At 58.5% G+C, this 27,416-nt stretch overlaps 1 protein-coding gene across 2 annotated transcripts in view; it reads left to right on the forward strand.

Annotated features, from left to right (window-relative positions):
• The window catches only part of SCUBE1 (signal peptide, CUB domain and EGF like domain containing 1), a 122,562-nt gene that overhangs the window by 53,329 nt on the left and 41,817 nt on the right, over positions 1–27,416 (forward strand). Inside the window, exons 5-7 of one of the 2 annotated variants that reach the window (XM_036931446.2) lie at positions 10,183–10,308; positions 14,572–14,688; positions 17,259–17,348. In XM_036931446.2, coding sequence (XP_036787341.2) covers positions 10,183–10,308; positions 14,572–14,688; positions 17,259–17,348 — 333 coding nt within the window. The remainder of the gene's footprint in view (positions 1–10,182; positions 10,309–14,571; positions 14,689–17,258; positions 17,349–27,416) is intronic. The other variant, XM_036931447.2, reaches the window with a different exon arrangement.

Here is a 27,416-nt window from a genome sequence, read left to right on the forward strand (position 1 = left end):
AGCGAAGGAACATGGGAGGGCCTGGGATCACGTCATATGAGGGCCAGAATCTTGTGGCTGGACCAGCTGGGCAGCAGGTGCTGAGAGAAGGTAGAGCACACGCTCAAGGCCAGTCCTCCTGGGCCCTGACGGGGGCCACCGAGCCTGAAGAAAGGGGCAGGGCAGTAGGAGGGCAGGAGGGCAGGAGGGTCTGTGTGCCCGGGAATGGGGAGAGCAGCGGGGAGATAAGGCTGAGGAGGGCAGTGAGACCCCGGCAAGGGGCAGAAACTGAGCAGAACCCCCTTGAGGGCCACTGAGACAGTTGAGGGGTACCAAGGACGGTGGGATGTAAGGTAAGCGTTTGGCCAAGGTGCTGAGACCCCTTTAGGCCTACTATTCAAGTGGCTGGGGTGGGGGATCAGGTCCCTGGTCCATTACATAAGCTGAGAAACCTCTCTGGGCCTCAGCATTATCACCTGTCAGGGTGGCCTGCTGATGGCACATGGCACTCAGAGTCATGGAGACAGTCAATTAAGGTCATTTGCAAAGAGCCTGGTATGGGACCTGGCACCGAGGGGCTGTGGGTAGGCGGAAGCCCGCAGTCTTGATCACACCCATGTCTCAGGTGGGACTGACTCTAGGATGTAGCCTGCGGTGGGCTGGGCTCAGGGCAGCTGGGGTCTAGTCAGGGGCAGCCGGGTGCTGGTGCCCTGGCCAGGCCTGGAATTGCCCAGAAGGATGTAAGTTCGGGGGCCCTGTGTCTCTGCTACAGCCCAGGCCTTGTAATGAGAGGCTCTCAGGGCACCATCCAGGCACAGATGGATGTAACTAGGGGATCCTAAATACTGTTGGAGTGTAATTAGGGGGTCGAGGTACGTCTGGACTGGCAGGCGGACAGGCGGCGCTGGCTCCAGGCTGGCACTGCACTGCAGGCAGCAGGCCTGGGCCTGCACATGGGGGCTCCCTGTTGCCCAACTGTTGGCCCTGTTCAGATGTAGAGTCCAAAGCCCAGGGCAGCGAGTCCAGGGCCCTCACCAGTGCAGTTGGGCTCAGCGAATGTTTCTCGGGCCTTCACTCGGGGCTGGGCACCGTGCAGGGCACAGGGAGCAAGGAGGTGACTCCAGCTTGCCCCCAACAGTTCTAATCAGTGCTATGAGAGGGGGGGTGCAGGGAGCCATGGAGGCCCAGGCAGACCCCTAATCCAGCCTAGGGATTTGGGGGGAGGGTGGAAACAAGGAGGGCTTCCTAGAAGAGGTGACACCCAGGCAGAATCTCAGATAACTAGTCAGAAGCTGCCATTCAAAGAAGGGAAGGAACTACTTTCCCAAAGGTACCACAGAGAACAGAGAGGGCAGGCTGGGTGGGCCACAGCACAGTGTGCCTGTTACCAGGCCATATGGGGCTGTGTAGGGGTGGGAGGACCTTGATGCCATACTGAGATTTTTCAGCCTAACCCTCTGGGCCCTGGAATGGGGTGGGGTGAGGGATTGGCAGGCAGAGAGGGGAAGGAAGGGTTTTTAGCATGGGGAAGACAGTCAAATTTATCCTATAGGAAGTTCCCTCTTCAGCTAAAGAAGGGCAGGTCTTTAAGTCAGATGGAATAGGATTCAAATTTTGACCCTACCACATCCTACTCAAGCACCCATGGGCAAGTTGTTTAACCTCTCTGAATTGCTCTTAAAAGTGAGGCCAAAGCTCCTAACATTGCAGGTGAGACTGAAAGGTCCATTCTCTCGCCTCTGCCTCCATGCCAGGCCTGGGGCTGGCCCCTGGGGAGTCAGGATGAGCAGGCCCCCAGCGAGCTCAGGCAGGGGTCTGATGGGCTGGGGGATGGCAGCACCCTCCGACTGGGGGGAGGGTTGGGATGAGACAGCAGGCACCTGGGAGAAGCTAGCACTGGGGGTGGGGCTTGAAGAGACCCAGTATGGGGTGCAAAGTTAAGGAATAAAGGGGACAATCCCGGCTTCCACCGCTCCCCTGGACGGATGCCCCATTGCTCCTGGCAGTCCACTGGGAGCACAGGTTCTGATGTGAAACATGGGTTCACATCCGCCTGTCCCAGTTCATGCCCCTTGGGCAAGTCACCACTTCTTTCTTCACCCTACTCCCTCACGTGCAAAGTGGAGACGGTAGTGTCTATTTTGAAAAGCGGCCAGGAGGCTTACAGGAAGTTATTCACATAAAGTGATTAGCATGCAGTAGATGCTCGATAATGGCAGGAGCCGCAGTGGTCATCAGCCTGCAGAATTTCAGGTCGGCCCATTTTGCAGCCCAGAGCTGCCTCCATTCTGTCTTGCTTCAGGGCTGCCCCTCGATCCAGCCCCTCACCTGTTATTAACTCCCCATGCATGCCTCAGTGTCTCATCTGTTAAATGGGGAAAATACCAGACATAACAGCCCTTATGGCAGCAGCAGAAATATTAGTGAGATGACTTAACTCAAGTATGTGAAACAGCCTGGCCACAGGCAGCTCTGGGCGCCGGTGCGCAGCCGTGCCTGTCGATGTCACCTCTCCCCCGAGTCCCATCCCGGCTGCCGTGGCTGTGCTAGTCCCCCATGGCAGGGCCTTTCTGACGTTTTCTTCATCCCCCCCTCGGGAGCCTGTGGAAGCCAGGTCGCATTTCCCTGCCTAGCTTGGATGGTTTGCTGAGTCTGGGGCAGGCAGCAGCCTCTTCCTGCCACCCCCCAAGGCCCCAGCCTCTTTCTGGGCTGTCCAATTTCCTATTGATGAGGTGGAAGAGAAAGAGAATCCCTTCCTCCCAAGTGGGGGGAAGGGCAGAGCGAGTTAATTGTTCTTTTCTCCTTACTCTGCGTTCCCAGCTGGCCTTCCCTCCCCCTGTGTTTAAGGGACACGGATGCAGAAAATGATGTTATTGATGCAGTCACCATGGCAACGACCCTTGGGAGGCACACATTCCAGCTTTGTTATCCCAGGCCAGAGGCGAAGAGGAAGGCCTGGCTCCTAAGTACAAACAGATTGGGCCTGCCTCCCCCTACCCTGCGTTAGAGGGATCCGTGCGCTTGGCTCTGCAGAAGATGCGACATGCACGCTGGTTTGGGGCAGGCAGGTTCTGCCGTCACTTACAACTCTATGCACAGTTTCGTGGAGTATCCAAAAGTGGTAAGGTGCCTGGGAGGCAGGTCCCATGACTACCCACTTGTGCACAGGTGGAAGCCAAGGCTCAGAGAGGCGAAGGGCTTGCCCAAGGTCATGCAGCAATTGGCAGAATCTGAATTAGGACCTGGCAGTGTGACAGCCAAGCTCCGTTTCCTCATTGCTCCCCACACCATCCTGGGCACCAAGGAAACACTCGGTCCGAGTTTGCAGCATGTAATTGGATTTGGGTGGGTTGGATCAAATTAGTTTCGACCTGGCGGGCAGCCTGGACTAACTGGCACTGGGCCCCTGATGACCAGAATTTCTGGGAACGACTCTGAAATTCTATCTCATTTCCCCTCAGGAAGAGGAGATAAACAGCTTCTGCTGTACTCAACGCTCGTGGTTACCTCCCTGTATCAGGACGGGGAGCTAGGCCAGTAGGGGCTGCACCTGGCCCAGAGGCAGCTCTTGCACAGGCCCCAAGAGCAGACATCGTACACAGCAGGGGGCTACAGGGGGATAGAGTCTGAGCCAGGGCCCTTCAGTTCCGCACTCACCGGAGCCCACTCTGGGCCCGGAGGAGCCCGCAGGCTGGCATCAGGGGAGACAGTGTGCCGGCCGGAGCTAGCAAGAGCAGGCCTGACTACTTCAGAGGTGCTGGAGATGGGCAGTGGACCCTGAAGTTCCTTCTAGTGCGGAGCCCAGGACCATTTCCCTGGTTCAGAAGCACCCCTCATGCCCCAGGGTTCACCTTTTCACTCTGCCCTCAGGACAACCCTCCTGGGAGAGGGCAGGGAGGGAGGGCCACCCAATCTACCCCTGCGACTCTGAGGCACCGAGCAGGCGGCTCCAGGTGGTGGAGCCATGCCCTGTCCCCTGTGCCGGTCTGTGCCAGCTCAGTCCCTCGGCCATTAGGACCTCAACTAGAAGGTGAGGGATTGCAGTTTTGGGGTCTCTAAGCCTAGAACCCAGAGCCTCCATGAGGGGGCAGGGGCCTTTAGTGTGTGCCGTACACTTCCTACAGCAGGCATCCTGAGGAGCTGTTTCATAAAAGACACAACTGTGAATGCCACAGCAGTGGTTTCAGAATTCTCTGCGCCTCTCAACTTGTCCCCTAATGACAGGCAGCAAGTGAGATCTGCTCTGAGGGAGGCTAGCCGCCGCTTCCTCCCCTCTTGCACCCTTCCCTGCCTCCCTCCCTCTGGTTCTCCTCTTTCTTTCAGCCACTGATTTATCCTTTGCTGATTCCTTGCTCTGGGCCAAGGCCCTGTGCCGGGCACTTACAATACAGAAAAAGATAAAGTTCTGGCCTCCCCTCCAGATACCAGATTGGCAGGAGAGAGTGACTCAGCTACAACGTGCATTAATACAAAGTGGAATGAAGCAGGAGCGGGGTGGAAGTGCTTCCATAACAGTTGTGCTTACTTGGGGACCCTCCCTCCGCCTCACACATTTGCACAGTTATCTCACTTGAGCTTCAGGGCAACCCTCAGAGGTAAAGATTGTGGCAATCCATCTCCGAACTAGGAAAATGGCGACTCAGAGAAGGACTCCAACCGGAGGCACGAGTAGAACCCCGGCGGGTTCCGGTCCCAGCCCCTCCTGTGTGGCGGTTTCCCTGAGGGTGCCTTGATGCTGGCGAGCACCCGGCCAGGGCCAGGACGTTCTCTGGGCCCGGGAGCTGGCCTCTCTCCCTTGGCTTTGCATTCCCCGCCTCGGCAGGATTCGCTGAGCACCTGCTGTGTGCAGCCAGGGTTCTGGGCCCGGAGCGTGGCAGCGAGCAAGACACCTTCCCTGCCTCGAGTTGCTGCCTGGCGAGTGAGAGGCAAAACCATGGAGACCTGCGTGGGAGGCACCGCGGGCTGGCCCGCCTCCCGCCTCATCGGCATTTTGCTGACCGGAAGGAGGGGACAGGAGCAGGAGACTTGGTCTGTGGGCTCCGTTCTTGAGCTGCGCTAGAATGAGGGCATGTCAGCTGACATGGGAGCAGCTTTCACACCCAATCCAGAGAAAGCGTGTGTGGAGGAGGCTCCATTCGGCGCTGCCCTGAGGCGCTCGTCTCCTAGGCTGGCCTTTCACTGTCCCCTTGCTTGAGAGGCAGGCAGAGTGACCTTGCTCAGCTGAGAGGCCACAACCTCTCGTGGAGCAGCTCGGTGGGGGGACTCCAAGGACAAGCAGGCGGGGGGTCCGAGACCCAGGCGTCACTAAGCTTGGCTGCAGGGAACCTCACGCTGTTTGGAAAGGGCAGGGGAGCGACCTGGCAGTTAGAGGTAGGCCTCTGCAGAAGCCGCACGGTTCTGCAGGTGAGCGGCTGGTGGATGGTGGGAGAGGAGCTGGGGTTACATGCTTTGGTGAGAAGCTGCCCAGAGAGCCTCACCCAGGATGCGGCGCCTAAATTGGTCTTCAATTCTAGTGGGCAATTAATAGTAACAGGCACCACTTATTACACTAACCCTGCCAACTTCCCAGTTCTGTTTATCCAGGAAATGCTTGCTGCCAGTCAGCTCTCTGGGCCCCCCAAACGCAGCACAGTGACCCCAGGGCAGCAGAGCCGTGGCTGGGAGCCCGGCAGCCTTGTCCTCTCCTGCTGTGTGACCGGGGCCTCATTTTCCCCATCTGTAAGATGGACAGGCAGGATGGACTGCAAGGACCCATCCAGCCCTGACCACTTGTGGTTCTGCCAGCCACGGAGCCTATCTCCTCGTGGCCTAGGGGCCAGTGCTGCCCTGGAGTGAGGGGAGGGCAATGCAGGCGCCGTGCCCACGGCTGGTGAGGAGCTGAATTACCAGCACAGAGGAAATCGTATGTCTCCCCTGCCTCCCAGGCTGGGCAACAGTAGCCATTTTTGGAGTCATTAATAGGGTCATTTCAAATGTGATGACAAGGATCTGATGCCACCGTCTCAGGGAGAAGGTGCCCGTGGAAGCACCCAAGCTGAGCGGCCTCCAGCCCCACACAAGCATAGCCGCTGGCAGCTGCCGTTCCCAGCGGCTCACTCCACATCAGCCTGTTGCCCAGGACAGGGGCTGCGAGGGTATGAGACCCAGGCCCTCGTGGAGGAGGGGCAAGCCTATTCCATTTTCCCTCCCTTCACCACCCCCTTCACCACCGAGACACAGTGCGTCCCCCTCCCAGGCAGGACCTGTCTGGATGGTGAGGTCACTGAAACCGCGCAGAGCTCAGCCTGCCTCGGGGCAGGTCAGGCACATGGAGAGCAGAGAGTAGCAACATGTTACATCATTGCTGTGAGCAAGGCGAACACAGGCATCCAGACGGATGGCCTGGGGGCCGAGGGGGGCTTCCTGGAGGAGGGACGGGGTGGCTTTCAGCCTTACAGAACCAAGTGGCCTCTGGGGCGTCACTACCACTCAACTGCCCCTCCCCCCACCATAGCATCCAGTGTGGGGCAGGCACAGCCCACAGAGACACCCCCTCTGCCCAGCAGAGGCCAGAGGTGACAAGTGCCTGGAGAAGCAGGGGCCATGGCTTCAGGCCCAGCTGCACCCCCAGGGATTCAAGCTGTATGGCCAAGAATTGACACCCACCCCCATTCTCCTCTGTGAGGACTCTTCCCTCTGCTGACTCCCCTTTGTTTTGGAAAGTGTAGTTTTTAATAAAAAATACATTCACACTAGCATGTTACAGGTTTTTTATTTCTACTTTTATAAACTAATAAATATTGTTTAATTTCTAGTATGGTAAATATTAACAGCTATAACACATACACACATAAGCAGAGTTCTTTGGGCTCCTCGATAACTGTCAGAAATGTGGAGAGGTCCTGAAGCCCACCCAGCTAATGACCCAGCCCTGCCCACACCCCCAGCTGGAGAGGAAGAGGGGCTGGGGGCTGCTGGGTGGGCGGCCGAGGGCTCCGGGGCTGTGGGGGGTCCTGAGCGAGGAGAGCAGGTCACATGACCTCAGCTCAGCCGCAGGTGGAAGGTGGGGGCCTTGCCCTCCCCACCCCCCAGTCCAGGGGACTGAAGTCGAGGCCTTTGTGACTGCCAGTGGCTGTGGGGGCTGGGCCCACCTTCCCGGCTCCAGGGCCCATTGCTCAGTGCCGCACCGATTTGGGACTAGAATAGGAGATTTTCCTCCAGGTTGTCCCTTGCCAGCAAAACGACAACATCTTGGCTCAGTATTCACGTCTGGAGACTCAGAAAGACTACTTGACGGCAAGCTCATGGTGTGGGAGGAGGCGGAGTGATTTCTGAAGCTGACTGCCTATCTAGTGTCCAAGGCGCAGGGCCGCATCAGCTCCCCAGTGACAAATTTATGGTCGGAAATGATTAGCATGGCTTCCTGTAAGTTGTGATTCTTCGCTGATGGCAATTCAGTCTCCCTTCCCTCACCACGTACAAGCCTGGACAGGGCCCATGAAGAGCTGCACTCTCTCCAGCTCTGCAGAAGACACCGGCCTTCAGATGTCGGTACCCCCTGGGAAGGATCTAGTCTGTTATCAAACACCTACCTTATCTTGCACATCCCTGTCCATGAGGCAGAGATTGCCATTCCCATTCTACAGATGAGGCTCAAGAAGTAAAGCAACTTTCTTCAAGACATACAGCAATTAAGGAGACCAGACTCATACCCACTCCCACCTGCCTCTCTAAAACAGCCATGTGCCAAGGCTGGCTCACACTGGCTCATCAGAGCTGGCGGTGCATGTCTTTCCCAGCTCCACCTTCCGTGAAACATCCCTGGTAGTTGAAATCGGCCACAGTTGGAGTGTTTACACTACAGAAATTGGCCACTGCAAACCAGGCCCGATGCCTCATCCCCACCCCTGCCATTGGCTAGGCATCCCTCAGCGCACTGCTGTCCTCTCCCACACCACTCTGCAGTCATGCATACATGCTCTTTGGGAGCTTAGTGGGCAGAAAGGGCTGGTCTCTCCATATGGACTGTAACTTCCCATCAGGTACCGTGGCCTTTTAATGCTTTGCTTGTGCTGTTCTTGGTTAGTTGGTCATACTCTGCATCAGTCCGGCAATTTGATTTGAGAAAGAAAACGCAGGTGAAGAAATAATAAAAGGCAGTAAAATCAGATGAAACCAGAGGTCAGCGTGCTGAGCAAAGTGCAGGCCTTCATTCATTTCAATTTTTTTGTGTTACTGAGTTCCAGACTTATTTTCATCTTTATTGTGGCATCCAGGGTGTTTGTGTTTTTAAGTCTTTGCGAATTTTCGGTTGCCCCACACCCTTGTTTAATGTGGCGGGGTCAAGCCTGAGCTAGTGTCACCTAAACGGAGGTCGGTGAGCCCTCTGGGGAGGAGATGTGTCCGCCTGTGTGTCCCTGTCTGCAGGGTTCCTTCCTTCTGCCCAAGGCCAGCTCCTGGCCGGTCTCGGAAGGCGGGTCTCGGTGGTTTGTGGGCAGACGGCAGCGCTTCTCCCATGTGCCTTGAGCCTCTTGATGGTCTTGTGACCTACAGCCTCTCACTCGACCCCTGACAACCTCATAAATTCTGAGAACTCATTCACCAGTCACCCTGAAGATAAACATCAACTGGGGTCAATGCAGGGGGTCCGAGGTGCTCCAGGCAGTCAGAGGGGAGAGAGCAAGCCTTGTGGGCGGGAGGGGGAGGTCTCAGGAGCTCAGGGTGATTGAGGAGAGGGCCCGGACGCCGGCTCAGCGCAATCCCCAGCTCACACTGACGGGTGGGGCGTGGGGTCCAGAGGCTCGAATGGTCCACAGTCCGTCCCCTGAAGCCCGTGGGCAGCTTAGCTCTGCCCTCAGCAAGGCCCCCATGGAGGCAGGATGGCGGGCTTGCAGTCTGAGATGGGGGCTCAAGCCCTGGCTCCCCTGAGGGCACCAGAGGCCTTGGGGCAGATGTCTTAGCCTGAAGGGTCTCCTCCTTCTCTGAAGGGGGTGTTTACCTTCTAGAGGATGAGGGGTCCCAGAACATGCACAGGACATTGTCACCGCCTTGACCGGGGCCCTGGGAGCCTGGAGAAGAGCCTTGGAGTCTGGATGGTCTCGTGAGGGGCAGGGCTTCTGAGACCAGCCAGGAGAACGAGCTGCCAGGCAGGGCCAACGTAGACGAGACTCCAGAGTTTAAAAAGCCCCCTGTAGACAGAGTGTAGGGGCACCTTAGCAGGCAGCGGGGTGGCCCCTCCCTGGCACCCTGTAGCAGGCTCCCCGTCCAGAGGGCCTGGAGGTCAGTCACTGCTCCTTTAAGATGAGGCTGCAGAGAAAAAGCTGCCTGGGGTTTGGAATATTTTTGCTTAGCAGTTGGTACCTGCCAACCAGCAGGGATCTCAGGCTGAGATCGGGAGGACGGTAACATATATGCTCCTGGACCTGAAATGAGCTCCACGAGGGCCGAGGGGGGCCGGTGCAGGGGTGGGGGGCCAGCGGCAGATCACACGGGGTGCTGCACTCGGGGGTCAGAGTTCCATGGGTCCTGGGAGCACTGCAATGAGATACATGCGAGGGCCCCCTCTGCGGGTAGCTTGTAGTTCAGGACATGGCCAAGGGGATGGCGAGGTGGAGCCTCTGCTGCCCTGAGGTCCAGTGGGCCAGCGCGGCAGCCTCAGGCCTGCGTAGAAATGCAGTCAGAGTGGCTAAGTGGACCAAAGGTACCCCCAGGTGTGACAGCTAGAGGCGAGCCAGGGTGCATTAGCTCAGGGTTGCAGCCCACCCACCCAGCCCCCTATAGGCCCAGCCCAAAACAGAAGGCTCCGCCTGCCTTACAGGGGCACGTGGCATCCTCGTACCAACTAGGTACTACACAGCACCATCGTTTGCAGTGCCATCCACACCTGCTTTAGTGGGGAAACTGTCTAAAGTCCGACTTGAAAGCAGCTCCATAGACCAGACCCTGTAATCTGACCAAGGGCAGGAGCATTGCCTCCGTGGGTCCCACAGTGTCATTTATAGTGTGGCTCTCAGAGTGAGGCCTGGCTCTAGACCCAGGCACCGTGTTTCCCCCAAGGGATCCCCATCTGGATGGCTAGGCATGCACCACTGTGTGTGCTAATGGCACCCCAAGCTCACTCCATTTGATTGTGGCATTTCACTGGCTAGCTCTTCCCAGCCTGAAATTTTTTCTCTCCCTCTCTCTCCCCGGTTCCCAACCCCTCCCTTGTCTGTCTCTTCCCAGAGGGTATGAACTGCATGAACAAAGACCATGGCTGTGCCCACATCTGCCGGGAGACACCCAAAGGTGGGGTAGCCTGCGACTGCCGGCCCGGCTTTGACCTTGCCCAAAACCAGAAGGACTGCACACGTAGGTAGATGGAGGCAAATGGGTCAGACATCCCCACACGTCTCCTGCCATTGCTTTGGTGGGGGGTCTGTCCAGACTGCTGGGCATTGCCCAGGGAGGGCTCTCAGCCCCTTGGGGTGGAGAGAAGAGCAGGGCATGGGGGGCAAGGGCTGGGAACCCCCGGCTTGAGGTGTCCCCCACCTGCCATGACACCACCGACACAGCCCGGAGTCAGGCTAGAGCTTCCGTAGGCCCTGTAGTGTAGCCCTGCCGGTGCTCCCTGTGACCCCTTCCCTTCGCTGCCCCCAGAGGCCCCTCGGCTGTGAGCCTGAGCTCCAGCAGGAGCTGAGGGACTGGGGCACAGAGGGCTACAAGCTCAGGGTTCCCGGGGGGCCAGGGCGGCCCTTAGTACCAGGATGGTAGAAAGAAGGAAAGGAGCTCAGTTTGGGGGAGGCGGGTAACCAGCCCAGGCTGTGCTGGCCGCATTCCCAGGAGCAAAGGTCACACCTGGCAGTTTTCCCCTGTGAGGCCTACGGTGGATGGTGCCACAGGTGCCGCCACAGGAGCGGCTGGGAGGTCGGCTGCAGGCTTCTAGTGTGCGGCGGCCTCTAGTGTGCAGTGGCCTCTAGTGTGGCCACTGGCTGTCCAGTAGGAGTGGCAGCCAGCAAACAGCAGTGTCAGGACCCTGGAGGACAGCGGGTGGACACACTCCACTCGTCCTCAGAGACCTCAGACCCCATGTGGCCTTGAGCAGCTACGTGGGCGATGGTGAGGTGGCCTCTGCCCCCTGGGCATCTAAAATGCCCAAACTGGTGTGACATTCGCCTTGTCCCTGCAAAGCTCTCAGGGAGGCAGACTGAGCCCTTCCCACCTCTGGCCATAAGCAAGCGCTTCATGCCAGGCCCACTTTCTGATGCCCAGAGGTGGTGTGGAGGAGGTGCCCACGCCCAGCAGTGAAGCAGCCCCAAACGACTGCTGAGACAGGAGCCTGGGGCTGGCCAGCTCTTGGCAGGAAAACAGCCCTTCTTCCCATCCTTCACTCCAGAGAAGACCCTTGTCAGTCCACCGTCCCCAGTCACCGCGGTTCTCAGTTGTCCTCGGCTGTCCTTTGGGCACGTGCCGTACCTGTCCCAACTCATGTTCTCTTCGAACAGTACCCAGGGTCTTGGGGACCTACGGGCATCAGACACAGTCCTTCCTCCAAGGAGCTCGTGCTACATCCCCCACTCACGCTGTGTCCATTCCCCACAGTGAGGACGCTTCCTTCTGCCCAGGTCTGGTCCGAGATGTGGGCCAGACGCCCTCTTGCTTCCTAGTCTTCCCTGGAGGTCACCAACGTAAGCGTGTGCTCTGTCACCAAGGGCAGGGACAGTCTTGACTGGGAAATGCCCAGCTCCAGCCCTGGGACTCCAGCCAGGCCCTCCTGTTCACTACACCAGATGGAGTCCTGTAGCTGCAGAGAAATCTCCTGCCACATGGCAACCTTCAGAAAATGAATAGCTCCACTTTCCCAGCCCTCCCATCAGGCAGTCTGAGCTTCCTCAGGACAAAGGACAAGACAAGCATACATGGAGTGGGAAGGCTTGTTGTCAAGCTCAGCCCACGGAAGAAAAGCACATGCGACACCTGCCTGGCCATGCCCTAAGCTGCACGCTGCAGCGAGCCGCAAGCCCCGGGGAGTGGCTGGGACTGATCGACTCCCTGCCTGATTCTATAATTCGTTCTGGACACGTGCTCCCGGGGACAGTTTGTCAGAGAACATCTCCCCGGAGACCACCCTGGCCAGAGAAGGCAGAGATAGGGTGGGGCTCTGCGAGCAGCTAAGACTCCCCCAACCCCAGCAGGACAGAGAGAGAGGAGAGCTAACCCCTTGCCCAGAATATTTGCTGGTAAAAGACACAGCTGCCCACCTTCTCTGCTTGGTGGCTGGGTATTGCCAGGGCATGTGGAGAGTCCAGGACCAAGGATTGGGTGATGCCCTGCCTCGTTCACAGGAGGGCACAGATGGCTGTCCGTCTAGTCAGCCCTGATTCCTTCTGTGTGGTTAATGTGCAGAATTAGCGTAAAAATGGCTCTGAGATGTTCCCTCCAACTCTTGAGGTCACTTGAGAGCCAGGAAATTGTAAATCTGGAGCTGGGTTGGGGGCTGAGGCCTGAGCTAGCAAGCCTCAGGGGACCAGCGGGGCCACAGGACCTCTGCACCAAACTTCTTCATCCCTCCAGAGACCAGGACCCACTCCAGGGCCAAAGGAGGGTTTTCCCAGCCTTTTCTGTCTTTCTGGATCCTGGGGTGCCAGTGTCTATTTTGGAGCACAAGCTGTAGTCTGTCCAGGTGCTCACAAGCTCAGCCCTCAGGGTCTGTGAGATGTACAACTGCCTGCGTGGAGAGAGCGGTGGACCCAGGCCTTCCTGCAAGTTGCCTCCAGCCGGCCTGTATCCTCCTTAGAGTAACTTGCAGGGCACGGCCCATCTCCTGGAGCTCAGACCTCGGAGAGAACTGTGCGCAGGATTCTCCCTGCCTTCTCCCCAGCTCCACCCCTGCCCACTCTGCAATGGGGCTTTTCTCGGGCTGGAAAGGCACATGATGTCCAGCCTAAGCTCAGGCTCTGCTCGGGTTTCTCCCCTCACCTGGGATCTAGGCTAAGCAGCAGCCCCCAGGATCCCTGGACTTCCCTGGGCCTCTTCCTGGGCAGAGAGACAAGCTGTTTCAGAGATGAGAGAATGTGAGCCCTGGGAATGCAGAGTGGAGACGAGGCACTCCTGGGAGAAAAGGCCAGAAGGTTCTGTGCTCCCAGTCCAGCCGTGATTCCTGAAGCAGTTTTGCAGTTCCTTGAAATGTCACGCTGGTAGTCGAGTCCCTCCTTCGGATGGCCGTTAGCTCCCTTGGAGAAGGCAGCCCAGCAGGCCCTCCAGTCATTGAGGACCACGTCTGGGACACGGGGCAGGAACCATTCTTTTTAGGTCCTCCTCACGTGGTGGGGAGACTGCATGTGTCCAGGCTGATAGGGCCACCGCCGCTCCAGGCAGGCGCCCCGAGGCTCCGTGCTATTCTCTTGGCAAAAGGAGGGGAGCCCAGGACAGGCAGCTGCAGACTCAGTCCTGAAGTGCTGGGGATCCGTCACCAGGGATTTGCTGCCAAGTGACTTCCCTCTGGTACCAGCCCTGTTCGTGGGTAACCCGATAGAAGGGCACTAATCCAGACTCTGCCAATTTGAAATTTCCAGCCCCTCTGACCATGGTTGGTCTGAGATTTATTTTTGCATATTTGATCATCATAAGGGTTTTGCCAAGTAAACTAAGAGTGTAGGTAGAACTCTGGACAAATGGTTAAAGTACCCAAGAAGCCACCCTGTCCTCAAGGCCCCGTTGTACCATCTGCATGTAGACAGCAGACACCCCGCTGTCTCACCAGCAGAGCAAAGCGTGGCCGCACGAGCCCCTCCTGAGAGATCTTGGGTCTCCTTTAGAGACATGCCTCACCCTGGAAAGTAGTAACAGGTGTTTTCTTGTAAATAAACGAGGACTTACCATTTTTCCTACTTCAGCCTGGCTCCTTTTCAGCCCCCTCTTCAGCTGGCCCAGGTTGTAGATGCTGTAAGACATTTAAGGCTCTGGCTGAAGCTCACCAGCTCCTCCAGGCCACAGGCATTGCAAACCTTGTAACATTTTAGATAAAACTGCTCCTGAGATGACATTCATTTGCATATGTTCTGTCTGTTTGGACGTTGCCTTGGGATGATTAGGGCTTTGAGGGGATAGAGTTTGAGATGGCTTCTGGGACTTGCAGAGAATAGACCTCCGTGGGGACATCCTTCCACACACCCTGAGACATAAGCAAGAGCTAAGGAAATGACTGTCCTCTCCCACCTTGGGCCCCCCACCTTCCTCCCACCTTGCAGAGCATGCCTGGTGGTAACAGGCATTTGCCCCATCAAGGGACACTATTGGAAAGTGTCTTTTGCAATCCAGGAATGATGAAGTTGTCTAGCATCCCTTTCTTCAACTAGCACCACCCAAGAACTCCACTATCTGCCAGCCCTGCTCACAGCCCAGACACCCAAGAGTCCATTCTCTGCCCCACCCCCGTTTGCCTCTAGGGAGTGAGCGACTCCAGCCAAGACACCGGTGGGGCTGAAGTCCAGGGAAGTGTGTGTCTATTCCCCAGTCATCTTAGGCCCTCACTTTCCTCCCCAATCCCTTAAAAGAAACAACCAACACCAATAAACTAATCATTTTGTTGTTCTTCTGTTTATACATACATATGTTCACTTGGGGCCTGACTAGTAACCTGTAACTATGGAAACGGAGGCTGCCAGCACAGCTGCGAGGACACGGACACGGGCCCCATGTGTGGCTGCCACCAGAAGTATGCCCTCCACTCTGACGGTCGGACATGCATCGGTAAGTAGGCACCTTAGCCGCTCACGAGCCCCCTTGCGCCCCCTGCTCCCTTGACATTGGCCAACACCCCACTATGTCCTAGTTTCCAAGAAGGAAACTTAAAGGAGATGAGAAAAGGGGTACCCTCTTCCCTCCCCCGTGCTGATGGGGCTGGCAGGCAACTCCAAGGGAAGCCTTCTGGGGAGACTACCCACAGGGCTTCCAACCCCCCGGGACCAAGCCCCTCTGCCTTCTGCAGAGTGTCACGGTGGGTGCTCCGTGGGTCCTCGTCCCCAGTGTGGGGTGGGGGGACCCCCAGGCAGGTGGTCCATGGGGAGCAGGAAGGTGCATGTCCCAAGGCAGGCAGCTGCTGCTCCTGAAGCACAGGGTCTCCTCCCCTGATGTGGGGACGCCGCGGACTCCTGTGACCTGTGCCGGGGCCCCTTAGTGACGCGGGTACCCTCTGGAGTCGGAAAACCCAGAGGTCTGCTCAGAAAACTGCTTTCAGCCCTCCCTGCCTGGAACACCAGGGGAGACGATGGTGTGAACCGCAGGCGGGGTCTGCGCTCTGTTCCCGGGCACACCTCCTCCCCAACCGCAGTCCCTCCCCAGCGATGCCCCTTCTGTCGCCTCGCCTGTTACCTGGAGTCCCCATCTGAGCTCGGGCACGCCCTTCCTCCTGGACCCTCTTCCCAGGGGGCACTCGGAGGACGTGCGGTCATCCCATGCCATGGTCACTAGTCCTTTCCCCACTCGAAAGTGACAGCAAGTGTTTTAACTGAAAGAAAGAGGAATTCCGAAGTTGGTGCCCATCCAACTTTGTCCATCCTCTTCTTTCTCCTCAGCGCTGGCAAACTTTATAAACCACAAGTCAGTTATCATGGTGATTTTTTTTTAAAGCCCCGTTCTCATGATCAACTCTGAAGCTGTCTCTTGAGGGACTTTCTAGTAACAAAAGGGTTGGCAAGCAAGCAAAGCTGTGGCACATGGAGTTGGCTGTTACCGTCTGTCCCCTGCGGCGGCCCCCTGGGAGCTGGGGGGCCAGGCCAGCCGGGGCCAGCGCTCCCTCCGTCCAGGCGCTGCTGCTGCTGCTGCGCGGCTCCCCCTTCCTCTGTGTGGTCTCTCCTCCCAGGCGGCCATTTCTGGTTTCATTTTATCTCATTCCTCCTGCTTTTCTGCTGATGGTCCCTGATTGCCTGTCTTGTCTGATAACTGACGTTCATTAATTATTTTCAGAGCCAAAAACCAAATCAAACCAAACAACCAAACCAATTGCAAAGCAAAACCCAGTCTCAGACCAGTGCCTCTATTGCAGCCTGATCCCATCTAGAACCTCCTCTCCCGCCTTTCGCCCTGTCTCCACCATCCTGTGCCGGGGGCCCTCCTGGGCCCAGCGGCCCCCTGCCTGTCTTGTCTGCTGGGGTCTCCCTCAGCGTTTGCGTCTGGCGAGGAGACGCCTCTGCCGGCCACCGGACCGGCGCAAACAGCTGCGGGCCAGACACACACCCAGCCTCGTCTAACATATCTTGTCTTTGTCCACCTGACTCATCCATTCTTATTTTTTTATCTTTCAGTGTCTTCTGCATGTGAAGGTCCCTGCTCGGATCTACTTTCTAACGCTAACTTTCCTCCCTCACCCCACTCCTGCCTCCCTCCCCTTAGAAATCCTTCTCCGGGCCCAGCCCCCGGACCCCTGCTCCCCACTCACCCCGCCTTGCTGGCCAGAATTTTCACCTGCCTTTGCTCACTGCTGCTGAGGTTCCCCCCTTGGGGAAGTGTCTCCACACATCTCCCACCGAGCAAAGAAACCAGCTAACCCCACACGCTCCTCCATGGGAAGCATCGTGGCGTAGCTGCGTGCCATGCAGCCAGAATGCCCCTGGCCCACCGTCCTTCTCTGCACGCTCCTAAAATGACTGACCACCTTTGCAACCCCTTGTTGAGCACTTGAATGTCTTGCTCTAATCCTCTATAGACAAGCAGGCAACCAGCGCTGCCCAAATTGACCCCCGGGTTTCTCTGTGTCTGTTAGATTGAATCCATTGCTCTGTGTGTTTGTTCCTCTGTATGTTTTATCCTTAATTTTGCATGAGTGTTTGGCACACTTTCACACCCATGAGACAGGATGTCTGCTGTCCAGGCACATCCAGCACCAGACCCCGTGGCCCTGTCCCCTTGTCCTATGCCTTGTCTTGTGCCTGCTCCTCCAGCCTGAGCCGGGGGTGTCTGTAATCAGCATGTCTTGCCGAGTGCCGGGCAGTGCTGTCTGCCTCTGTGGCCCCTCTCAGATGGGCAGTGTCTGCTCTGAACTCAGCCTCCTCCTCTGTTTGTTTGCAGATGGGCCCTGTGTCCCATCTGTGTCCTTCTGTGGTCGTCCCCTTTTCTGCACACACACCCTGCCCCGTTGCCTCTTCGCTCTGCCCTGAACACACCACCTCGGAGGTCCCTGGGATTAGCCCTTGGCGAGGATGCCGGCCAGCCCGGCTGTGTCGGCTCTGTGTGCGCCATGCCGAGAGGCTGACTGTCTCGGGCCGCGGGAAGTGGGCTCTCATTAACCACCGGTCCATGTTTGTCCCTTACTTGTGTTTTAGAGAAGGATGAGGCTGCAATTGAGCGCTCTCAGTTCAATGCCACGTCAGTAGCTGATGTGGACAAGCGGGTGAAACGGCGGCTACTCATGGGTAACACTTTTCTTCCACTTCCTTTGTTGTACCTACACCTTTGTCCGCGCGCGCATGCGTGTGTCAGATGTGTGCTGGTGTGGGGCGTCTGTGTGTGTGCTAGCGTGTCAGGCTGTGAGGGTGTGTCTATGGGCTGTGTGTGCCCTGTCCACACATGTGCACTCACGTGTGCCAGGTGTGAGTGTGGGGGGCTCCTCTCTAGATGTGAATTCACTTTTTCCTTTTTGAAGTTTTTACCATTCATCAAACACATGTATTTCTTTGTGTGTTCATAGCAAAGAGCCCAGAGCCAATGTCTAGTGATCTCTGCACATAAAGGGACATTTGCTGCGAGCCCCAGGACTTGAAGTAAATGTCCACATTTGCAGTTAGGATACCAGGATCAGCAAAAAGTGATACTGAAACACAAAAGCAAAGGAGGGTGTGAGTGCAGCACACGGATTTGGGCAACACAGTCCTTAATCTGCCTCCCGGCCCAGGAGAGAAGCCGCATCCAGGGAAAAAACAACACATCTAACGTTGGGGCTGAGGGATCTCAGGGGCATCCAGTCTGCCCTGCTCACTTCATAGCTGGGAAATCTGCTACCCAGAGAGGGGAGAACTAAGGTCATCTACAGGCCCAGGTGAAAGCAGGGCTCACTCAGCCCCTGTGCCCCCAAAGCCCCTCAACTCTGTGAATGACCCCAGCCCAAGACCACTTTTCTGTGGTCCCCCCTCCGGCCCCCACTTGCCTTGCGGGGAGCCCCATGTGATGTCATGCTGAGCACTGCCCCTGGTCTGGTCCAGATTCTAGGGAGGCCTGCCTAGAAACACCAGTGCCACTGAAGGTGGCCCCAGAGGCGAGCTGGCCAGCAGATCCTGGGAAGCGTGAGGAGAAGGGGAGGAGAGAGTGACTGCCCTTTGGTCAGGCTCAGTCTGTGGGACAGAAAAGCAAGGCTGCCTCATGTGTTCCTTTCTCTGCCCCTTAGTCGACTCCCCCAGAGGCTTCAGAGCACGGCTGCAGGGTCACCTGGCATGGCCACCAGCTTCTCCGTGGCAATCTGATCGGTTATGCCAACCGTGGGAGCTGTGGGCCGGGCAGTGCATTTTCCATGTCTTGGGAGGAAACTGAGGCTTTTGGGGGTGCCCTGGCTTGCACGAGGTCACACACCACCCTGCATAGCTGAGCCTAGCCCAGAGGTCATGGTCATGCAGGCTATCTTAAGTGTGCAGGTCACAAGACCATGGAAGTCAGAGCCTGAAGGTCCCCTACTTTCATGACCCTCATATGGATCTCAGAGGAGCCCAGGCTTCCAGGGAGGAGGGGGGTCTAAGTGGGGCCTTTCATGCCAGGGATGCCGGGGAGTAGACTTATAAGCCCTGCCCTCCCCAGTGGGCTTTGTGGAGCAAAGGAGGTCATAGGCTGGCTGATGGCACTCTGTGAACCCCGAAGTCCACACTGCGCAAGACAGGAATAGCCCCCTTTCTCAGACAAGAGCACTGAGGTCCAGAGAGGCCAGAGGATTCACCTCTGGTGGCGCAGGCGGACGGGACAAGCTCGGGCCAGAAGCCCACTCTCTGCAAGTCCCCTGGACAGGGCTGTCTTGCTGACTTGAGCCACCTGGGTTGGCCTGGGAAGGGCTGGAAACTGCCAGGGGGTGGACTTCATGGGCCCAGAATGCAGCTGCATCCACTACCCTCCAGGAAGATGTGAGTCAGTGCTATGATCTTTCCAGAAAGGTGATGAGAGGTGGCTGGTAGAAACCTCAGAGTTGCCAGTGTTCTAGAGCCATGCTGAGGCCTAAGAGGGCCTACAGCCCTCGGCCTCACTTACTAGGAGAGGTGGGCACTGCTGCGCTGGGCCAGAGCCAGGCAGCACCAGGAACTAAGCCCCCAGGTGCCCTGTGCCCTTCCCAGCAAGAAGATGGTGGTAGAAGAGACCCAAGCTGGGTTGGCATCAAGCAGGCGGGTGGTAGGCGTGGGGGGAGAGAGAGAGAGAGGGCTTCTGTACTTGCTGTTTCTAATTCAAGTCAATAGATGATGGCTCAGAGCCGGATCCTGCAGCAGGGCCAGGATGGTGAGGAGAAGCTCTGAGACCACAGGTGCCCTCACCCCGGGTTCGGGGGAGAGCTGGGGGAGCAGACTGGGGCACTCTGAGGTATTAGGAGGGCCAAGGAGGTGGATGAAGGCTGGCCTCCCTTGCATTCCCATATCTGGTTATAAAAACCCCCCACCCAGCCCTTAGAACCTGTCCTGCCCCACAGACGAAAGAGACCTCTTCCTCCTCTGGTCTCCCCACAACACTTACATGGGGGATGAGGACCCACAGCCAGGGCCTCATGCCTGAAACTAGGTACCATCCTCAGAGGCTTCCTGAAAAGTGAGCCTCTCTCTCAAGAGCTCAGAATTCTTAGCACCTGCCTCCTCTGAGAGCATGTGGTAGACTAAGGATCCCATGGACTACAAGCCCTAACTAGGAGCCCCCAGTAAGGCCTGACTGCCCCCAAGCCATGCATGTTAACAGAGGCGAGGAATGGAGAATGAGGGAAATGACCGTGCCCCTTCTGCTTGGTGCTGGACAGAGCCTGGCTCCTGTTGGGGGCAGCCTGCATGGTGGGCATCCAGGCTGCTTGGCATCCTTGGCCTGTGGGAAGGGGCACAGGCAGTTTATCCCAGTGCACTGTGGGGCTGGTGGGCTGCTTGAGTCTGTGTGGGGTCCTGGGAAAGGACTGGGGTAGAGCAGGCAAGGGGGTAGGACCTTGTTCTGTGGCCCAAAAGCAGGTGAGGAAGGTGAGACACAAGGTCCGTGGCCAGCTCCCTGCGAGGGGAAAGACGAGGGTCGATCCCAAGAGGAGACGGGGCCACAGCGCCCCAGGATGGCCTCATGTGAGCAGTGCCACTGCAGTCACAGTACAGGGCTCCGGAGCAGGGCACATGGTGGGCCCCACCTGGTGGCTGAGGTGGCCTGGCAGGAGTCTGCCAGCTCCGGCTTGATTTTAGGCTGGACAGGAGAGGAGGTTGGAAACTGCTGAGCAAGGACTGCTTCTCCCCTCCGGAAACGAGTGGGTGCAGAGCGGCTCTTGCCAGCCCCGTGAGGCTCCGCGAGCACACGCCCTCCTCACCACTCCACAGTGACCACACACCAGCAGCAGACTGGTCCTGCAGGCCCAGGGGACACCCCACCTGGTCCATGGCTCAGGGCAAGTGGCCTCCTCACTGCAGCTTGGGCTCCAGCTCACCTCCCCAGGTGGAGATGAGAGCTTAGCTTTTATAAGCTCTCATAGGCTGTTGCACTCAGAATTATTTCAAAAATATTTGTGCCCAGCCTGCAGAGGCCACAGGCTCCTTAGATGTCCACAAGTCATTTAAATAGCAGTGCCACCTCTTCACATGGCCAAGAGGCAGGACATAGGCAAAAAAGCAGAGGACACAAAACATAGAACTAAAATTCGGGCCCTTTGGGCACACTCGAGCCTCCGGCCCCTCTCCTGGGCGCTGCCTGCTCCCCGTTTACCTAGGGACAGGCAGTTTGCTTACGAGGTTCCCGAGCTTAGAAACACAAACACTAGATGTGACTGGAGTCCTACGGCGAAGTCCGGCACTGGCCCCTCTCCTGTGGCTCCCGGAGGCGCCATACGAGGCCACAGGGCCCCGAGGAGCCAAGCGGCCACTTGAGTGCTCAGGCCATGCAGCTAGTCAAAGCAGGCCTAGACTCCGGCTCCACGGGAAGGGAACGAGGCCCCTGCAGGCAGAAAGACACAATATTGTCAGTCTAGAGTGTGGATATAGCAGAAACCTCCAGAGGGTGGAGTTGGGGGACAGCGGGTACTCTGCGGTATGGTGGCCTGGGGCCATTCAGGGCCGAAGGGTCCTGCCCACCCTTGGGGACACAGTTGCACACAGAGATTGTTGGTTATAATTACCCCCATCGCTGAGCACAGGCTGAGTACAGGTGCAGCAGTTAGGGTTACTTTAAAGAGGCCTCGGAATACGTAACCATGAGATTTTAGATTTTAGATTTCCATTAATATCAGTTGAAATGTTTAGATTTGAAGGTTGATGTGATACATTTCCACTATCTGGCCAACTTACTTATGCAAAACACCCGAATACCCAGCTAAGTTCACCACAGGGCCCTGGGACCCCGCTCACAGCAAGACCGGTGAGCCGCAGGCAGCCCCAGTGCCACCTCCAGGTCCTCATCAGTCCCTGACCCGCGAGCACCCTGGGGACAGAAGCTGCTCTGGCTGCCCGTCACGCCGCCAGCCCGTCCCCACAGCCCGAGTCCTTAGCTCACAGCAGAGCTGCGCCTTCTGTGGGGCAGAACCGGCCTGGGGCTTCCTGGGTGAAAACCGAGGTGTCAGCAACGCCGCATTCTTCCTGGAAGCTTTAGGGGAGAGGCTGCTTCCCTGCCTTCCCCCACTTTAGAAGCCCCCCCACCCCTCGGCTTGGCCTCCTTTGAGCCTGCAGTGTGGTGTCTCCCACCTGCTTCCACTGTCCCTCCTCTTCTGACCCCCCTCCTCCACTTGTAAGGACCCTTGTGACCACACTGGGCCCGGCCACATAACCCAGGGCCTTAATTCAATCACATCTGCAAAGTTCCTTTTGCCACCTAGAGCCACAGGAGGGTTAAGACACAGATATTTCTTGGGGGCTATTATTCTGCCGGCCACAGACAGTTCAAACTCAGGCTGGGAGGAATCTCCCAGGTCGTCCAGCTACCGTGGGCTCCCCCAAGGCAGAGCCCAGGCTGCCCTCGGCACTGGCTTACTGCCAGGACCACCGATCTCCAGCTCAGGGCAGGGACTGCAGGTGTGGGATGCAGTCCCCTTGGGGTGAGTGCCCACTGCTTCCTCAGGCAGGGTCAGCGCCGGCTCCCACCCCCTCAGTCTTCCTCCTCACCAACATACTTAAGCCCCTTTACAGTTTGCAAAGTGCTTTCCAGGCAGCCCTCTCTAGTGAGTCTTCCCACAGCCCCGTGGGGCAGCTGTCCCACTTTACAGATGAGGAGGTGAAGCCCTGCAAAGGGAAGACACCCCCCCAGGCCGTGCGATCAGTGAACAGTCTTCGGGACCAAGGTCCAAGGCCTATGGACCCTCAAATCCAGAGCCCTAAGTCAAGAGCAGAGCAGGCCCAAGGCCCAGCTTATGGCTCAGATATGTGGGCTCAGCCTCCAGTCCAGGTGGCCTGTGGGCCCTGAGGGTGCTGGACAGCAGATTCCCACCAGCCCACCGCAGGTCCCCCACACCCAGGGGAGCAGAGGCTCCAGGCCCAGTGAGCCTGGTAGGGCTAACCTTGAGCCCCATCTTTCTCTGGGCCTCACACTGTCCCCAGCCTTTCTTACCTCACAGTCATCCTGAGAGTTGGTGCTAAAGTAACTCCCACTTAACAGATGAAGAAACCGAGGCCCAGGAAGGTAGCTAGGGATTTCTCTCCCGGCACTCACACAGCTGCCACCCGCCCATCCCCCTGCACCCCTGCACCTGTGCACCTCTGAGCCCAGGCTCCCCTCCGTTGGATGGGCATGGTACCATAACACTCACCCAGTCAGCCCAGGGGCACCCAGGAGAGAGAGGACGGGAGGTGCCGAGCCTGGGGCCTGGTTCGGGGCAGCGCTCAGCAAGGGGAGCTGCTGCGGGTTCCAGGAAGGGCACGGGGAGGCTGGAGACCTGGGAGCCTGGGAAGCAGGGAGAATAGGGCAGTTATGCTAACAATGGCTGACACTTGGCGGGTGCAGGCTAAGCCCCGTGCTGTTCCCATTCTCACTCAGTCGCACAGCCACCCTGCCAGGTGGAGCCGATGCCACCGCTCCCCTCAGCACACTCTCCCTCCTGCTTCTCCCCCAACTCCTGGCTCCTCTGTCCACCCAGGGGCCACCCACCTGCCGCCTCTTCTCTGCAGCCACTGTTTCCAGGACCCTTGGGTCTCTCCACATTTCACCAACCTGTGTCCCAAGCCACCTGCCCCGACCCCTAGTCCCAGACCCAAACAGTCAGTCCCCCGGAAGCCACGCTGCACCTGCCCCTCAGCCCTGCGGTTGCAGCCCCTCCCGGGCTCCTGCCTCAGCGGGTCATGCCTCCCACCACTCTTTACCCAGGTGCCACCTTGGGCAGTTCTACCTGGCAAAGTCCCACCCACACCTAACTGGACCTTTCCTGCCACTCCCTGACTTGGAACCTGGGCCCCAGCACAGGGCCGTGCCTAGAGCAGGAGCACAGAGGAGGCTGGGTGGCTGAGAGGATGAATGAAGCCTTCCTGGAGGAGGTGCCCAGGGATGGGTGACGCCTCACGGCTGGCCCTTCACACAGGCGGGTGTCCGGCTGGGAGAGAAAAGGTGGGGCCCTGAGCTTGGGTGAGCCTGGCAGTGGGAAGGGGCTCAGGCGGATTGCCACAAGGGAGGTGAAGACACAGGGCAGCTCCCCAGGCCAGGCACCCAGTGGGAGGCCTGGCCAGAGGGAAAGGGTGGTGGACTTTGGGGCCTGGGCAGGCGCCCTCGCCATGCCGAGGTCTCCCTGCACACAGGGCTGAGCTCCAGGCATGGGCGGCCATGCAGGAAGAACCAGGTGGTCAGACCACCCCTGTGCTGAGCTGGCCCAAGCGCAGCTGCTCTCTGACGGCCTGGGGCCCCCAGCTGGGGCCCTGAGCGTCTGTCCTTAGTTTGGTCACATGCATATTCACCCTCACTCTCACACTAACCTCCACACCCTGTGGGCTGGTGGAGGGTGGATCACAGAGATTCAGCTATATCATGGGGTATGGGTGGCGGCAAGGTGCCAGCAGGGCTTGTTAGAGAAAGGTGACAGCAGGGCACTGGTCAGCCCCAGATGGGGGGCTAAGGCTGAGGAAGGGTGTGGCTCACTCTCAGCCCCCCTGTGAGTTGGGCAGAGCCAGGGATCCTGGCCCCTGGGCCCTGGCACTTTGGGAACGAAGCCTGGCTGGACGGAGTAATCTGGGATCTGCCCCGAGAAGGCGCAGAGCCCTCAGCCATGAGCCCCTCGGCTTCCTTTGGAGCCTGAGACCCTGTAGCTTTCCCCCCTGTCTGGGCCTCAGATGAAATCTGATTCTGATCCTAGCCTGTGTGCGGGCCCATCTCAGGTGTAGAAGCCCTGGGAGACGTCACATCCAGGGGCACAGCTACCACAAGGCATACTTCTGGGTGCCACTTCCTCAGCCCCCAGAAGTGGGGGGGCAGGCTGAGGGCAAGGACCACTGGGACAGTGACATCTGGAGCTTGGGGACATGCTCCCTTCCTGTCTGCAGGTCCCATGTGCCCTGTCCCCTTAGAGGAGGTCAGCAGGGGCACGGCCTCCGCAGGACCCTGGGGAAGGTTCCGTGAGGTAGGACTAGAGCTGGGGAGGGGTCCTTGCTGCTGTGCGAGCAGTGGGCTCAGAGCAACAGCCCCGAAGCCCAGCTGCTGGGTTTAGAGAACTTGCCGTGGGCGGGGGTGTAGGGTGCGCAACACCCACCAGAGAATGCAGAGGGGTGAAGCCAGTGGATGGGCAGGGCGTGGGTGACAGGATGCAGCTGGAGCCCAGAGGGCGGGGTCTTGTGATGCGAGGAGCAGGCAGTGGTATTCCAGAAGGGGCAGTGTGGCCAGACGGTGGCTGGGCACGCTCCCTGAGGACCTGGGGGGGACGGTGCCGTCTCCATCTCCCGGAAGAGGCGGCCCAGACCGGGGAGGCAAGGGGTTGAGCCAGTCACATGGCTCTCCAGGGGCAGGTGTTTGTGGCTTTCCTGGGGGAATCCACACTCAGACCTCAGACCACAGAGCTAGGCGAGGGGGCCAGCGAGCTGGGCATGGGGACAGCCGGCCTGCCTCAGCACTTGCCCCTGGATGGCCTTGGTAAGTCCCTTCCCCCCTCAGGCTGTAAAGTAGAAAAGCAGTTCCAGGGCCTCTAGCTTCCGGGGTCTGTGACAAGGACCTGCTGTGGCAGTGACCTGGCACAAGCGCCTCATCACTCAGAGCGGCCCAAGGAGGCACCAAGGGATCCTTCCCGGTGGCTGGCCCGGCTCTCAGGCTTTGTCTAAATGCCGCCTGAATGGTGGCCGGGCCCTCCCAACCTCCCAGTGACACATCCCCCAGCCTGCCCCAGGCTCCGGGGGCCGGCGGCTCCCACCCAGCCGGTCCTCGCCCTGAACACAGGGGGCGAGCTCCTCACGCTGTCCCGCCCTCACTGGCCGCTGGGCACACTCAACCCCCACGTGCTCCTTCTGGGCCTCAGCCCTCCCTGCTCCAGCCCCTCCCTGGCCTGCTTTTACCCTTTCCTAGGTGCCCTGGCCCCTCAGGATTCAGTCCAAATGGGTCCCAAAGCCCTTCGGGATGTGGCCTCAATGCCCCTGCCACCTAACTGCCCCTCCCCAACACCCACTCCTGGTGTTTCTGCTGGTTGGCGTGGCCCCCTTGCCCTGGCACACTCACCAGGGCCCTAGAGTGATCACACTGATGGTCTGATGTAGCCACAAATAGAAGGCACCCCAAAGAGCCCAGGGCATCCTTTTTCTCTAGTACAGTCCGCTGTGCACAGCCGTCAGAGGAGCCCCAGCATGTAGACACAGATGAAGCGCCAGGCTCCTCGGTCCCCTGCCCATCGGTCCCCTCCCCACCCACCCGGGCAGGTGGCGGGCCACCGCTTCTTGCTGCCCTGCCCCTCAAGCCTACCCTTGCCTGCCTCTCAGCTTCTCTCTAGCCTGCTCCCACTAGGAGCAGGCCGGGCAGTGGCCGCAGACCGGGAGCCGGCAGCTGACTGGGGACGGAGGAGTAGCCAGAGCCGAGGGCTCCCTGTGGCGAGGCTCCTGGTCTGTCCCAAAGAGGCTGGGAAGTTGCAGGTTGCTCAGCCAGGCTGCATCTTTGTTTTAAGAACTGTGCCTCTGTTCTTAGAGCAGAGGCACTTGATTGGAGTTTTGCTAATGGGGACTCCCTTCCAGTCCGTTGCCCCAGCCCAGGCTCTGGAGCCAGACCTGGTTCCGTCCCGGCCCCGCAGTCACTATGTGAGTTACCTCACATCTCTGAGCCTCAGTTTTCTCTCTTGCCAAAAGGGGGTTGTAGTTTCTACTCTGAAGCAGCTGGCATGAGACCCTTGAGATGTGGCACACAGCAGGTGCTTGAGCACATAGCAGTCTTTGCTGCTTCTCCTTCCCAGCCCCTTGGCATTTACAAGGGCCCTCAGAATGGGCAGAACCAGGGCTGTGCAGGGAGCACAGCCTGTTGGCAAAGTCCAGGCCATGAGGTGAGAAGCCCGGGGCCTGCCTGACCTTGCTCAGGTCATATGTGGGCTGACACCACAGAGAGGAGATCCAGAGAATCAGCAGGGTGGACAAGCGCCTTGCAGAGGCCAGCCAGATGCCTGCGATCTGGACTCCCCCCGGAGGCCCAGCCAGTGTACAATCTAGAACTGGAGGACAGAGGGCAGATGCAGGCTCCCAAGTGCCAGCTTCACCCTGCCCCAGTCCTGGCCCCAGGACGTCCAAGAGTAGGGGGGGAGTGGGGGTGACTAGTCTGGAGGCCCCACCTGGGTGCACACAGGTGCTGGGTGCTGCCGCCTCTGCCCCAGGCTGTCATCTGTCCTGTCCTTTGCTCTGTCCCTGGCAGCCATCAGGAATCTGGAGCAAGGCTGCCGCTCTACTGAGCAGCCTTCAGGCTCAGTTCCGACGCATTTAATGTTCCCAGAGGCCTGCAGGGGTTGCCATGCAGTTCACAGATGAGGAAACTGAGGCTCAGAGAGATGAGTGGCTGGTGCAGCTTCCCACCATCCCACTCTCCCTGCTACAGGACACCATACTCTTCCAGGAGAGGTGACGGTCCCCCAGTCTGCACCTCCACAATGAGGGCTCAGAGAGCATGGCTGCTGCTGGTGGGTGTTCTGAGGAGAAGGGTCTAGCCCCCAAGCCCCCCAGTCACACCCGCTGGAGGGCAGCAGGGCACCGAAGAAGGGTCACCAGACAGGTCACCTTTCTCAGGCTGCTTCCCCTCCCCCAACCTCCTGAGCCTTCTGCCAAATAGGCATAGTGACCCCACCTTCTCTCCTGAGGACTGCCTCAACTGAGGGGTGCAGCCAGCCCCACTCTGTCTGCCCTCAGCATCCCCCCCAC

This window comes from Manis pentadactyla, chromosome 10 (genome assembly GCF_030020395.1).
Source record: "Manis pentadactyla isolate mManPen7 chromosome 10, mManPen7.hap1, whole genome shotgun sequence".
Classification (NCBI taxonomy): Eukaryota; Metazoa; Chordata; class Mammalia; order Pholidota; family Manidae; genus Manis; species Manis pentadactyla.